Here is a 13,613-nt window from a genome sequence, read left to right on the forward strand (position 1 = left end):
ACCCTGAGGTCCTGGGGGGCCTCGGCATCTCCCCCGTCGTGAGTGCTGGGCCAGGAAACAGAGCTCCCAAGAGTCAGGTCTAGCAGTTGACTGAGAGAGGAGCCTGGCTGGGCCCGGGGGACCAGGAAGCCTTCTGTCCAGCTGGGCAGCCCCCGTGGGTCCCTGGTGCAGCCTGGCCCATATGTCCAACGCATGGCCCTTCCCCCACCCCACAGAGCGGGGACTGCGCCCCATCACACGCTGGTTCTGCAGGTCTGCACCCCTGTGAGGCTGCCCCGATGGGGCGCGGGTTCCGTTGAGCCCTTGCTCCCGGCGTGGGTGACCCAGCGATAGCAGTCGGTCACGCGCTTATTGGGCGCGTGGGGGCCACAGCGGGTACAGTACACGATGCCCAGTGCAAGTAGGACCACCAAGAAGACGCATGTTGGCACTAGGAGTGCCACCAGCAGCCATCGATCATCCCTGCGGCTGCGGCCTGCTGGACTGGCCTCCCCCAGGGCTGTGGGGACTGCCGAGGGCAGCCACGGGGCCAGGTTGGGGTCAGGGGTACCTTCCCTTGGGACTTGTCGGGCTTTGGAATGGGGGTGTGTCGGGCTAGCGAGTAAGGTCTGGTTAGTGGGGCTCTCTGGGGGCAGGGGAGTGTGGAAGGCTGGGGGTTGGGTGGCAGCAGGCACGGGGACTTGATGGGCAGGCGACACAGGGGGCCTGGAGGTAGTGATCAGAGAAGACTGGACAGTGGAAGTAATGGGATGGTGGGTGGCCTGGGCTTTGAGGACTGGGATATCTGGGGTCACAGGGGTTTGACGGGCGCTGGAGGTGGTGACCAGAGGGGCGTGGTTAACTGGGATTCGAGGCAAATGAGTGGTGTTCTGGGTATCTGGAAACATGGGGGACTGGTGAGCGGGGAACAGTTCAGGATATTTGGCTGAGATAATTGGGGGCCGGTGGGCAGGGGTCGGTCCTGGGTGTGTGGCAGAGATAATGGGGCGTCGGTGGGCAGAAGGCAGATCTGGAGAGTTGGCTGAGATCTTGGGGAACTGGTGGTCAGAGGGCAAAGCTGGCTGTACTGCAGGGATCACGGGGGGCTGAGGGGCAGGGGTCAGGGGTGGACGTGTGGCAGAGACAATAGGGGGTTGGTGGGCAGAAGGCAGTGGGGGGCGTGTGGCAGAGACCACCACAGGCCGGGTGACAGAGAGCACTGAGGAGTGGTAGGGGACCCTAGGGGCACTAAGCGGGGGTGGCCAGGTGGGGTCCAGGTAGGGCATCCGTGACTCTCTGTCCTCTGGGAAGCTAGGTCTATAGGCCAGGCCAAAGTCAGGTGACTGCGTGGCCTCCATCCACGGGATCCCAGGCATCTCTGTCCAGCCACCATCGAAGACCTCCCAGGCTTCATCTTCATCCTCTTCATCCTCCCCATCATCCAGCAACTCGTCCCCAAGGTCCTGGGAAGCCCGGGCGCCCATGGCCCCAGCAGGGCTGCAGCTGATGCCATCAGCCTCCAGCTCGTGGCCCTCGCTGCAGTAGCACTCAAAACCACCAACGTAGTTGACGCACATCTGCTGGCACACGCCGGCGATCCGGCATTCATCGGTGTCCACGCAGCGGTGCGGCTCATCCTCGGCCGGCCGGAAACCCAGGCGACAGTGGCAGCTGTAGCCCTGTGGCCCTCCAGGCTCACACTGCTGCTCACACAGGGCATGGGCACAGGGGTCCTCGCAGCTGCGCCCGTCCACTGCCAGCCGGAAGCCCTCGGTGCAGCGACAGGACACCCGACCGTCCGCCTCCTCCACGCACTCGTGTTCACAGCCCCCGTTGTCCGGGCCGCAGCCGGTACCGGGGCACAAGGGCCCAGTCCGCGACCAGCCCACGCCACCGTCAGGCTGCTTCACGCAGAGCAGAGAGGCTTCTCTGCCAGCCTGGCACGGCACGGCAGCCACAGAGCCGAAGGGCAGCCACTGAAACTCTGCGGACACCAGGTGGAAGGGCGTGGTGTAGACGGCGGGGCCGGCCTGGCCTGCCTCATCGGGCAGCGCTGGGCAGGAGCCCTCGAAGCCAAACTGGCACAGGTAGCCATCGACGGCCAGCGTGCACGAGCCCTCGAGCCAGCGATGCTCGCCACTCGCCTCAAGGGCCGCACAGCGCTGGGCCGGGCAGGGCCCACCCGTGGCGGGCTGGGCCCAGTTGGTGAAGGCCGTGTCCTGGTCCCCTGTGGTCCACGTGAAGCCCCGCAGTGGGCGCTGAGGCTGGCAGTGCCGGGCCTGCCGCTGCAGCCCGATCCACAGCAGCCGGCTGGCCGGGCCGGGGCCCACCAGGCTGTCCACGCGCCGGGCCTCCTCGGGGGTCCGCGGCGTGGCCAGGTCGCCCCCCAGCTCACGGCAGGCCCGCCAGGCCTCCAGGAAGGTGCGGCGCCGCGGGAAGAGCGCGTAACAGCTGCCGGGGCCGCAGGCAGCGCGGGGCTCGGCGGCCCAGGGGGCCTGGCCCAGCGTAGGCACCGCGGCCGCCCAGGCCAGCAGCAGGCGCAGCAGCATCGCGACGCCCCCTGACTGGCCCGGGCCCGGCCGGCAGCCGCTCTTGACAGGGGGAGGGACCGGGGCCTCCGGCGGGCGGGCCGGGGGCGGGCCCGGGCCGGGCTCAGGCCTTGTAAGGAGTGGGCTGGGGCCGCTGCCAGCTCCCTTCTCTCGCTCCCCGGGGGCCGCCAGAGCAGGAAGCAGTCGGGCGGGGGGCAGGGGTGGGGGGTGCTGAGAGTGGGGGCAGGGGAGGGGAGGAGGCGCTGCTAACGGGCTGGGAGTCGAGGAGAGGAGGCTGGACGACCCTCAGAAAACTCCAGCGCCGTCTGGGGCTCTTGGCGGAGGGTTGAGGTCGCTTCCCAGAGACTCACAGAGACCCCAATCGGGACACACTGACCTCATCACACCCGTGAACAACTGCTTGTCATGTGTGTGGAAGCATGCTCCCACATCACACACGTGTGTGTGCTCCTCTCCACACACAAGAGCACTCTCTCGATACTCTGTCCCTTCGTCCCAGAGTTGCACATACTCTGACATGCTAAACCCTTTAGGTGTACATGCGAAAGTGGTGTGGCGTTCTGCAGGCCCTAACACAGGAAGTCACCCACCTTTGCATGCAGGCCCTGGACGCGGGAAGCACCTCGATCACACAGGCGTGGGCATCTGCAGCCCTCATTTATATACTGAGCTCCTACCTCTGCCCTCAAGCCTCCTGGCTCCAGCTGGACCGGGTGTTGGGGGTGGCCGGGGAAGGAGGAGGGGCAGGGGGCTGCCCTCCCTTCACCTCTGCTCAGCCTGGGGCCCTGGGAACCTGGACTTAGAGGGGGAGGAGGCGGCCCCCAAACAGGAAATGCTTCTCTGGGCTCCCTACTGCAGGAGGGCAGGGTGCATGGGGGAGGGGGTGGGCAGGGTGAACAGGGCTGGCTGGGAGGGGACTGGTGAGAGGCCACGTATGGACATGGGGCGCACAATGGTACACACGTGTGTGTGACACAGGCGTCACATGCGTGGAGCCCTCCTTGCCCCCAGACAGGGCCTGCTGCGCAGGCCTGGCTGGGGTCCTCTTCCCGCCCCTCCTGGAAGCCTCTGGAGGCATGTGTACTGAGCCCATTATTCAGGATGGTCCCTGGGGAGCTGGTTGTCAGATTAACCCGTGCACACCCACTGCACTCTTAGCAGAAATTTGAGCCGGGGCGGGGATGCTGAGAAGAGGTTCTGCCCCTCAGCGTGCTGTCCTGATCCGGCTTCCCACTCTGCCACAATCGGCTGTGTGACTGCAGGAAGTCGCTGACCTTCTCTGGGTCTCCATTTTTCTTACCTACAAAACAGGGCTAACGTGTCAGGGCCCTTCAGCTCAGCAGGGCCATTGTATCACGGCACTCAGTGTGTGCAAACGTGCTTTGTCAGCTGCAAAGCACGAGACAAATGTTCCTTAGTCTTTTGAGCAAATCTGGGGGGGGGGGGAGCGGGGGATGGAACCAGGGCAGCTTTGCTAACCTTCTTACAGTGGCAGGGCTGGCCTTGCAGACACGGCCAATCCCCTTGAGAACCAGGACTTTAGAAGGGCTTGCTATATGCCAGGAAGGTCATTCTTTCAAGGTTTACATCTGTGAAGCACAGAGAATTATCCCCCTTCTCATGAGAGGAAAGTCAATGCGGGGCAGTTCATCCTTCCCCTGGCTCAGACCCAAAGCCTTGAGGTCATCCTTGACTCCTCTTTCTCCCACACCCCACATCCAATCTCTCAGAAAATCCTGTTGTCTTCACCTTCAGAACAGATCCAGAATCTGACTGCGTCTCACCACCTTTGCCACCCACGTCTGGCCCAAGCCACTACACTTGTCCATTTAGATTTGTGCAACACCCTCTCCTCTGGTCTCTCTCTTGCCTTCTCCATCCTGCCAGAGGGATCTTTTCAAACCCCAAGTCAGATCCAGTCACCCTCCTGCTCAGAACCCTCGAGGCCCCCGTCTCAACTCAGAAGAAAGGCCAGTCTTTACCACGCTCGGCCTCCAGGCTCTTGGGATCTCCCCACAAACTCCCTCTCTCATCCTTCTCCCTTCCCCTCATTCCCTCTGCTCCAGCCACTCTGGCCTGTGGATGTTCCTTAAACTCACCAGGCACATGTCTACCTCAGGGCCTTTGCATTGGCTGTTCCTCTGCTTAGAACACTCTTCCTGAAAGATGCAAAGTCTCTGCTTCTTCACTTTCTTCAGGTCTCAGCTCAGGTATCAACGTCCCAGACCACCACCCTCCTCCGCCATACCCTGGGGCTCCCTGGCCCCCTGGTCTTTTTCCATTTTTCTCCTTTGCACTTACCCCTATCTGACGTGGTATATATTTGCTTGCTGGCCTGAATTCCCCAATAGCCAGGGTTTCTCGCCTTCGATATTATTGAGATTCAGGGCTGGGTAATGATATATTCTAGAGACTGTGTTGTGCATTGTAAGATGTCCAGCAGCATCCCTGGCTTCTGTCTAGATGCCAGTAGCATCCCTCCAGTTGGGACAATAAAAAATGACTCCTTGGGACTTCCCCGGTGTTCCAGTGGTTAAGACTCCACGCTTCCACTGCAGGGGGCGCAGGTTCGATCCTGGGGAACTAAGATCCCGCAGGACTCACGGTGCGGCCAGAAAAAAAAAAAGACTCCAGACATTGCCAAATGTCATGTCCCCTGGGGGCAGCATTGCCCCTAGTGGAGAACTCCAGCCGTAGGAGACTGCGAGCTCCATTTGGGCAGGGTCATTGTCTTATTTGCTACTGTATCCCCTGAGCCTGGAAAGCTCCTGGCCCACATATGCTGCTCAATGGGGTTTGCTGAACGAAAGAATGAATGAATGCACGCGTGAATGAGTGAATGAGACTCAGCTAAGTGAAGAATCTGGCTCAGGGCAACGCAGGGGGGATGATGCGATTCTGCCTGGAGCCAAAGCCCACCTGCTCCCCACATTCACCCAGCCTTCCCCAGAAGTCATACCATCCCAGGCCAGGGAGATCCCTGGAAATCAGCAAGCTTTTTTGTGGGTGGGTACACTGAGGCCCAGGGAGTCTCAGAGAGAGTGTGTGGCAGGGCTGGGACCAGAACCAAGGCCTCGGACCCTTCTTCCAGTTCTTTTTGCTGCAGTGCCCTGAGGAGTCGTTGGAGCAGTCTGAGAGTCGGGTATGATGTCAAGAAATGAGGATGGAAGGAAGGCCTCATGGGAAGAAGGCACAGCCTAGACAAAGTTACTGAGCTGGGAGAGCTCAAGATGTGTTTGGAGAATACAAAGGACTCTGCCGGGCCCGGAGGGAGGTTTAGGGTTAGAGGGACAGTGAAGACTGGAGAGAAAGTATCAGAAACGGGGTAGAGGCCTGGCCTGGAAAGCGATGGAGCTGCCCTTGGAAGGCTGGCCTCCATCATGGGGGTCACGGGGAAGAGGCATGATGAGAGATCCCTGTGGCTGGTATGCGGTGGGTGGAGGGGGGACTGGAGGCCAGGGACCAGTCAGGAGGTTGCTGCAATAGTCTGGGAGAGGGGAGGGAGCTGGCTGTAGATCTGGCTAGCAAGGCGGGGCAGGCTGGGGAAGGCAGCCGCTAGAGGCTCTTCAGGGGTGGGTGGGGGCTGGCCGGAGCCTGGTCCAAGGGTGTGGCGGTCCCAGTCATGATTCGGGCAATGGCCAGTGCTGGGGCGTCTGAGGGGAGGCTGCAGGCCGTCTGGCGAGTGGGTGGGTCAGATCAGAGGTCAGGACTACAGCCTCACTGGGGGTGAGGCATTGGGGGGCAGGCAGGAGGAGGAGGGTCAAAGGCCAAATTCCAGATGGCTTGGCTGGGGAAGTGGAGGGAAGCCTGAGCCAGGAGGCGGGCGGTAGTGGGGAGGAGTGGGACACCCTGACCCCAACAAGACTAAGGGTTTGGTAGGTAGAGAATGAGACTTGGAGATGCACCTGGGTGCCCAGTTTGGGTGGGCATCTAGCACTCACTTACCCCCCACCCCCAGGGCCATCCATGTTGGGAGAGGTGGGGTGGAGGCTGCCTAAGAATTTCCTACCCTAGGGTTTCCTTGGTGGCGCAGTGGTTAAGAATCCACCTGCCAATGCAGGGGACACAGGTTCAAACCCTGGTCCAGGAAAATCCCACATGTCACGGAGCAGCTAAGCCCATGCACCACAACTACTGAGCCTGAGCTCTAGAGCCCGCGAGCCACAACTGCTGAGCCCACGTGCCACAACTACTGAAGCCTGCGCGCCTAGAGCCCGTGCTCTGCAACAAGAGAAGCCACTGCAATGAGAAGCCCGCGCACCACAACAAAGAGTAGCCGCCGCTCACCGCAACTAGAGAAAGCCCGTGCAAAGCAATGAAGACCTAACCCAGCCAAAAATAAACAAATGAATGAATTAATTTAAAAAAAAGAAAAAGAATTTCCTACCGTCGTCAGGAGAAGGTATATAGTGGGCGCAGCATCATGGATCTGGGGGTGAGGGGATAGAGGGGGGCTTGCTGTGGTCTTCATGCCAGTCCCGTTCAGCCTGACTCATCTTGGTTCCCCTATAGCACAGAGAAGATGCTAACTGATGCAATAAATGCTTGGAGGATGGGGGGATGGATGGATAGATGGACGGATTTAGGAATGAGTAAGTGTATGGATGGATAGATGGCTAAGTAGATGGGTGTGTGGATGAGAAAATGTTTAGATGCGTGGTTGGGTACAGGGAATCAGGCAGAAATGCTAATTTATAATTAGCTGCCACCGTGATGGATGGCACACTCAGAATGTAACCCTATGGATCTGTAGGAGTGCACCCAGGAGGACGGGACAGCTTGGGTCACCATCAGCAGGCAGCATGCGTGATGCTTCCCTGTTACCACACAGCCTGTTTTCTCCATTGGGGCCTGAGGCCAATGTGTCTCCCTGGCTGGGGTGGGGACAGCTCAGGACACCAGGCGTGGCTGACTCACATTGGGAGTCAGGAAGCTGGGGTTCCCTGCTCTGATCATGGCCCTTTTGGGGAGAGCTCACCTCAGGAGGGCCATGGAAACAGAAGCCCACTTCCCCAGAAGGAACGTTGTCTTCCAGCTACTGGGACAAGCCAGACGGTGATTCTGGATGCAGTATGTGGGCCTGTTGGTGTTGGGGTGAAGGCGGCTTGCAGAGGGGCTGGCCCTCAGAGGGCCCAGTGGAGCAGCCAGCATGGGGGAGCCGAGTGTGATTGGGGGGCGCCCCCCCCCGGGCAGGAGTCCTAGAGAGCATTGGCACGAGGGCCGCTGAGCCAGCACATTGCTTTGTGTACAAATCACCTCCTTTCCTCCTTTCTCTTTTGTCCCCATCCCCCCACCTCTCTCCATTTCTAAATTCTTCCCAAACCACCCCAGCCTTCAGGCTTCAGGAGGAAGGGCCAACGGGTGGGCGGGAGGCGCCTGGTCTTGGGTGGGAGAGGTCCCAGGGCAGGAGTGGGGAGGGAGGGGAATCTGGGAAGGAGGGGGTTGATTGTGGCCCCCTCCCCTGCCCCACGTGCTGTGCCACACCCTGTGTGCTTCTGGATGGGAGAGACCACAGGAGGGGTGTGTTGCTGGACCAGACAGGGTGGGAGAGAGAGGCTTGGAGAAGGTGGGACCCAGGAAGAAGGGTTGTCTTCCAGGCCTGGCCCCTGGGGTAAAGGATTCTGACAGCTGGAGGGGGCTGAGGTGGGGCACAGGTGTCTTTGTCATGCAGAGAGACTGTGTGTCTGTGGATGTACCTTGGTGTCTGTGCATGACCGTGGTGTGTGTGTGTGTGTGTGAGCGCGCACACACGCTTGTGAAAGCCTGGCACTGCTGTGGGTGTGCACAGCTGGGTGATGTGTGTGTCCTCGAGGGCCCACACGTGTGCCCACAGCTGTGAGGGGAGAAGCATATGGCTGCCCCTGGATTGCCCAACCTGGGCCCAGCTGGAGCCCCAGTCTCTCTCCTGGCAGATGCCTGACCTGAACATCTGGCCACATCTGCCCAGGGGGCCATGAGTCCTGGAGCCCTCAGCAGAGCTAGAGGGGCCCGGCCCTTCCGCTCAGTGTTCACACGGCCCAGAGAGGGACGAGGCTTGCCCTAGGTCACACAGGCGGAGGCAGAGCGGGGACTGTACCCGAGCCTGGGGATCCCAGGACAGGTGCTCTCCCGGCCTTCACTGTTCTTGTCCTCCCTCTGGAGCCCTTTGCCCGTGCAGCTCCATGGAGCGTCCCTGAAGCTGGTCCTGCCTTGGCCCTGCCATGTGCTCCAGGGACGTCCCGGATGGCCCTTCTCGGGCCACAGCTTCCTCATCCGTGTGAAGGGTACCTATGCGAGTGGACTCTCTGATCCCTGTGGCATCTGGCAAAGGCCTGCCACTCAGGGTGACCCACTCTTCCCCGTTTGCTGAGGACTTGCCTGGTCTCAGCACTGCAAGTGCCGTGTCCCTGGAGCCCCCTCAGCCCCGGGCCAAGAAAGATGGTTGGTCACCCTGTCTCCAGGGACATTTCTCTTTCCACCACATCCTTTCCATTGCTACGCTGGTCTTCGCCCCTGCCGACTCCACTGGCACCTGGAACTTTCCCCTTCTCTTCCTGCCCGTTCACATTCCCCAGGGACCTCTGTGTCTCACTGTCCCTCCCTCTGACTGCAGGGTCTCTTCCTCCCTGTTCCTCTCTTCCCTCTCTGTTGGGGTCTCTAGCTCCCCTGTCTGTCTCTGGGGTCCCTCTTTCTCCTCTCCTGTCCCAAGCATTGTCACCTTGTTGGTTTCTGGGGTCTCTCTGTTCTCTGCCCTCTTCTGTTTCCCCCCTCTCCATCTCTGGTGTCTCACCCGCTCTGTCTCCCTGGTCCTGTCCCCGGGTCTCTGGCTCGCCACCTTCCCTGGGTGGCCCAGGCCTCCCTCGCTCCTCTCCCCCAGCTCGCACCCCCAGTGCTGGCTGGGGTGGGAGCCAGGTCTGGGGGCTGTGACCGGGCCGGGAAGGGGAACCCAAGCAGACATGGTATTTATGTTAGGACTTCAAAGTGGAGCAGAGCCTGAGGCGGGGGTGGTGAGGGCTGTCAGGGGTGGGAGGGGTGGGAAGATGGTGGGCAGAAGCCAGACTGAGGTCAGCTCAGGCCCCTCCCTGGTGAGGGTCTCCTTGGTGACACACACCTCTCCCATGGGGACACTGAGACCCAGAGTAGGAACGGAGTGGGCTATTTTGGTGCAGAGTTCCAAGAAAGGCACTTCCTGCACCCCCGCCCTGTCCCCTCCTTTCTTTCTGTCACCCTGCAGGAGCAGCTGGGTCCTCTGAGCATCAGCCCGGCCTGGGAGGCAGGGGCTCCGGGGGCAGCAGGAGCAGAGGGCTGCATCTCAGCAGGAAAACATCCCTGGCGCTGGGACAAGAGCGCGTTCTCAGCTCTCTGGCAGAGGTCTTGCCTGGCAGGACAGCGAGGGTCTGTAACCCTGTCGGCCCCGACTGGGCCAGGCTGGTCCAGACCCTCGAGGCCTCTGGGGGCCACTCGGGCTGCCTGCCCCAGGGCCCAAGGGGCCAAGATGGCCGTGAAGGTCACCCCACCCCTGTCCCCCCACCCTTGGCCTAACCCCTGCTAAAGACACCCAGCTGCTGGGGCCGGGAAGGCACGGGGTCAGGGGCCCAGGCCATGGGCGGGGTGGGCAGGAGGGACTGATTGTCTCATCCTGCGACTCAGATCTGTGTCCTAAGCTCCTCCCAGGAGCCAGACCCAGCAGACACCCCTTCAGCCTGGGCCACCCCCTCGGGAAGCCCCCCTCCCAGACCAGAGGCTTGCTCTGGACCCAAGACCCTCTGGTCTGAAGCCCACCCAGGCCTCCAAAGCCCCTGCCCCTGGACCAGTCCCCCCCACCCCCCACCCCGCTTCCCCAGGCACTTCCCGTGAATCACTCAGACTGGAATCTGATGAGCTCAGGCCTCCCCACCCAGTGCTGCCGGCCTCTGCCTTCTGCCTGGCCAGTGGGGTCACCACGCCCCCAAGAGGGTCTTCTCAGCAACTCCCAGCCCCCAGCAGGGTCCACCATGGGGTGGGGTAGCTGAGTGGTGGCAGGGATAGGCCACGGCAGGGGGTGAGAGTAGTCAGGAGAAGGACTTGGACCTCTTTTGCATCATCAAAAATGTATGTGTGTCGTTACGTTGTATGTGTATCTCTGTGTGTGTCTGCACTTGTCTCTGAGTGTGTGTGTGTGTGTCTGCACTTCCATGCCTGTGCAGCGTGGGAAGCAGCAGGCATGTCCGAGAGGGGACCTTGGGTGTGTCAGCGGCAGTCCTGCAAGGGTAGGTGTAAGCGTGCCATGGGAGTCCTTGTGGAGCAGGTCACCACATGTCTCTGTGTTGGCCTGTCTCCATGTATGTGCCTCAGGGTGTCACATTCTGAACCCAAGAGGGAGAGTGTGAGGGAGTATCTCTGAGTTTGCAGATCTAGGGATGTCTGCGTCAGGGTGTGGCTCAGAGGAGGGGCCAATGTGTGTCACTGTGTCCCATCCTGCAGGGCATGAATGGCTAACAGTGTCAGGGTGTCCTAACACTCTGGGTGTTCCTGTTAAGGGTGGCGGTGCTCAGGCTTCACTGTAGGTGACCCTGGCAGGGCAGGGTGTCACACAGCCTGTGAGCAAATGTGAGTCAGGGTGTTTGCGTGTTAAGCTGTGGGCATGAAGGCGGTCACAAGGCCATGGCAGGGTGTTGAAGTTGAGTCAGGGTGTTGTGGGTCGCAATGACCGCTTTCCTCATCACCCTGGCAGGGTCCTCTCTCAGGCCACCCCACAGGCCTGGCTCCTGAGCCTGCCTGGCCAGAGAGCCCTGGGGGGAAGAGGCCGCTCTCTCATTTCCTTCCCAGCCTCCAATAGCAGGATCCCCATTCGCAGGACGGTCCCAGGGCCCTTCCTGGCACCAGGTCCTGCACAGGTCCTCTGAATGTCCTGGGTCCCCGGGTGGCCTCAGGAGAGAAGGGAACCTGGCATGTGACTGGGAGTGGGGCACGCCCGCCCCCTGGTGGCAGCAATGGAGGATGTGCCGCCCCATGTCCCAAGCCATGGGATGAACAGTTAGGCTGAGTCTTCAATCACTCCACATATATTTACTACATGCCAGTTCCGGGCCAGGCATTGTTCTAGGCCCCCAAGATTCAGCAGGGAACAAGGCCGACTTGGCTCTGGCCTTCTAGTGAGGAAGACAGACAATAAACAAACTCACACAGGGAACTACTGTGAGGTGATAAGTGCAACATTTCCAAGTGAGGAAATGACTCTGCTGCTCCTCCAGAGATCCAAGCGTCAGGGTTCCAGCCCTGCCCTGCAGCAGTGGATGCTGGAACTGGCACGGCACCTCTCAGAGCCCTGACTTCCTCTTCCAGAAGGCCAAAGGTGGAAGGCAGTAGTGGGAGTGGGGGGGGGGGGGGGAGCAGTACAGAGTCCGAGCGCACAGTAGGCTGTTACTGCCCAGATCACAGCTGTCTCCCTCTGGCTGGGGCTGTGGGTGCTTGGTCCATACAGACACAACAGATTGCTGAGTGGAAGAGTAAACAACTCCTTCTGCTTTGGAGGATTGCAGAATCCGAAGCTCCACGGAACCTGGTGTCTGAGTCCTCTGCCCTGTAACAAGCCACTTTGCCTGAGCAAGCCTCAGTTTCCTCATCTATAAAATGGGGACAATAAGATCAGTTCTAGACCAGCCTGTCATTGCCTGGAGCCCCAACCCCTGTCTCATGACCCTTGGTCATGATGATTTATCTGGCCGGGACCCCTAACCCATCAGAATTTCTTCAGAAGGTAAACCAGAAGATTCAGGGAGCAGGCAGGGCCTGGCAGTGCTCCAGTGAGCCACTGCTGGGGGCATGCTGAATTCTCAGAGCCAGGAATTAGGACTGAGCATGGGAAAGAGGTGGGAAGGGCTTGCAGAGGCCCCCTCGCAGGGGCCCAGAAGCCTCAGCCAGTCCTAGTTCCCATGAGACCAGCTCTTCATCCGGCCCTGGGGTTCTCTGAACACCCCCTGCAACCATTCCAGGTCCTTCCTCTGAGACTGAACTTGAGACATCCTGTGTTTGGTTCCCAGAACCCAGCCCTCCCTTAACCTCCCACCCCACTGCCCTTCCCTCTTAGTTATCAAACTCCAATTAGTGGACAACATTTATTGAGCGCCTGTGGAGTGCCCAGCACTGTACAGGGCACTCGGGTGGGTGCGGGACTGGGGGGGACATACAAAAGAGTGAAGGGAGAATCCCCACCAACGAGAAGCTTGTGGGGGGTGGGTAGAAGTGGGGGAAGTTAGAGCTGCTGATGGCCTAGTGAGAAATTTGGGAGCCCTGCAACCTGGGCTGTATCTGGAGGGTCTGAAATCCCAATGTCCAGGATTTCTACCTTCCAGCTGTCATGTCTGATATATGAGCCGATGTCCCTTTGTGCTCAGTGTCTGAGGGAGCACCTCAGAGACTGTAGGGTCCTCCTTCCACCAGGGGCTAGTTCCTTCCCAGGGAGTGGTCCCCTGAGGCTGGCCTCATTCAGACCCCTGACTCCCAAGACAGCTGAGGGCCAGAGGTCTTGGCCCTGGCACTGCCCCCAAGTTGCCTGGCAGCTGCCAGACTGCAAACCCCGTGACCACCTACACTGCCGCTGCCCTGGAGCTGCGTTCATCCATCAGGTCACCCTCTCGGCAGCTTCCTGAACCATGTGCACCCCCTTGTGGTTGTTGCTGGTATTTTCTTTGCTCATTTGTCGCCTGATCTGGGCCTCCCTTTGGGGTCTACCGGACCTTGAGGGTTAATTTACTGGTGGTTTAGAACACAAAGAGCAGCTGGAACCTGACCCCTGGTTTGGGTGTGGGGGTCCCAATGGCCTCCTGTGTGGTGTCTTAGGAGTCACTTTCCCAAGCCTCAGTGGGTAAAAAGCCAGGCCCTGTGTCCCGTAAAGCTCTTGTGAGGTCCAAGAGAGTCAAGCGCAGAGAAGATGATTTCCGAATCCTCACCTCACTTCAGAAGCCTGTCTCCTCTGTCCCATTCCCTTGGGACATCACAGTGCCTGGGAGGACTTCCCATGTTGGGAAAGACCAGACGTGGGTGTTCTCTCAGCTGGACCCGACCCAGTCCCCAGGGCTGCCTGGAGAGCCTCTCCCTTCTGTGAGAGTGAAGAACAGACCCTTG

General features: G+C 60.2%; 1 protein-coding gene across 1 annotated transcript; it reads right to left on the reverse strand.

Moving 5' to 3' along the window:
• Nucleotides 1-233: 233 nt before the first annotated feature.
• Nucleotides 234-2,528, reverse strand: CD248 (CD248 molecule). Its single transcript, XM_065883086.1, has one exon. It carries the CDS (start codon nucleotides 2,526-2,528, stop codon nucleotides 234-236), a length of 2,295 nt encoding a protein of 764 aa, XP_065739158.1.
• Nucleotides 2,529-13,613: the final 11,085 nt, after the last annotated feature.

The sequence above is a fragment of the Phocoena phocoena genome, chromosome 8 (assembly GCF_963924675.1).
Source record: "Phocoena phocoena chromosome 8, mPhoPho1.1, whole genome shotgun sequence".
NCBI lineage: Eukaryota > Metazoa > Chordata > Mammalia > Artiodactyla > Phocoenidae > Phocoena > Phocoena phocoena.

Coding starts and splice junctions, on each gene's coding strand:
- CD248 (XM_065883086.1), bottom strand. CDS start 2,528: ATGCTGCTGCGCCTGCTGCTGGCCTGGGCGGCCGCGGTGCCTACGCTG.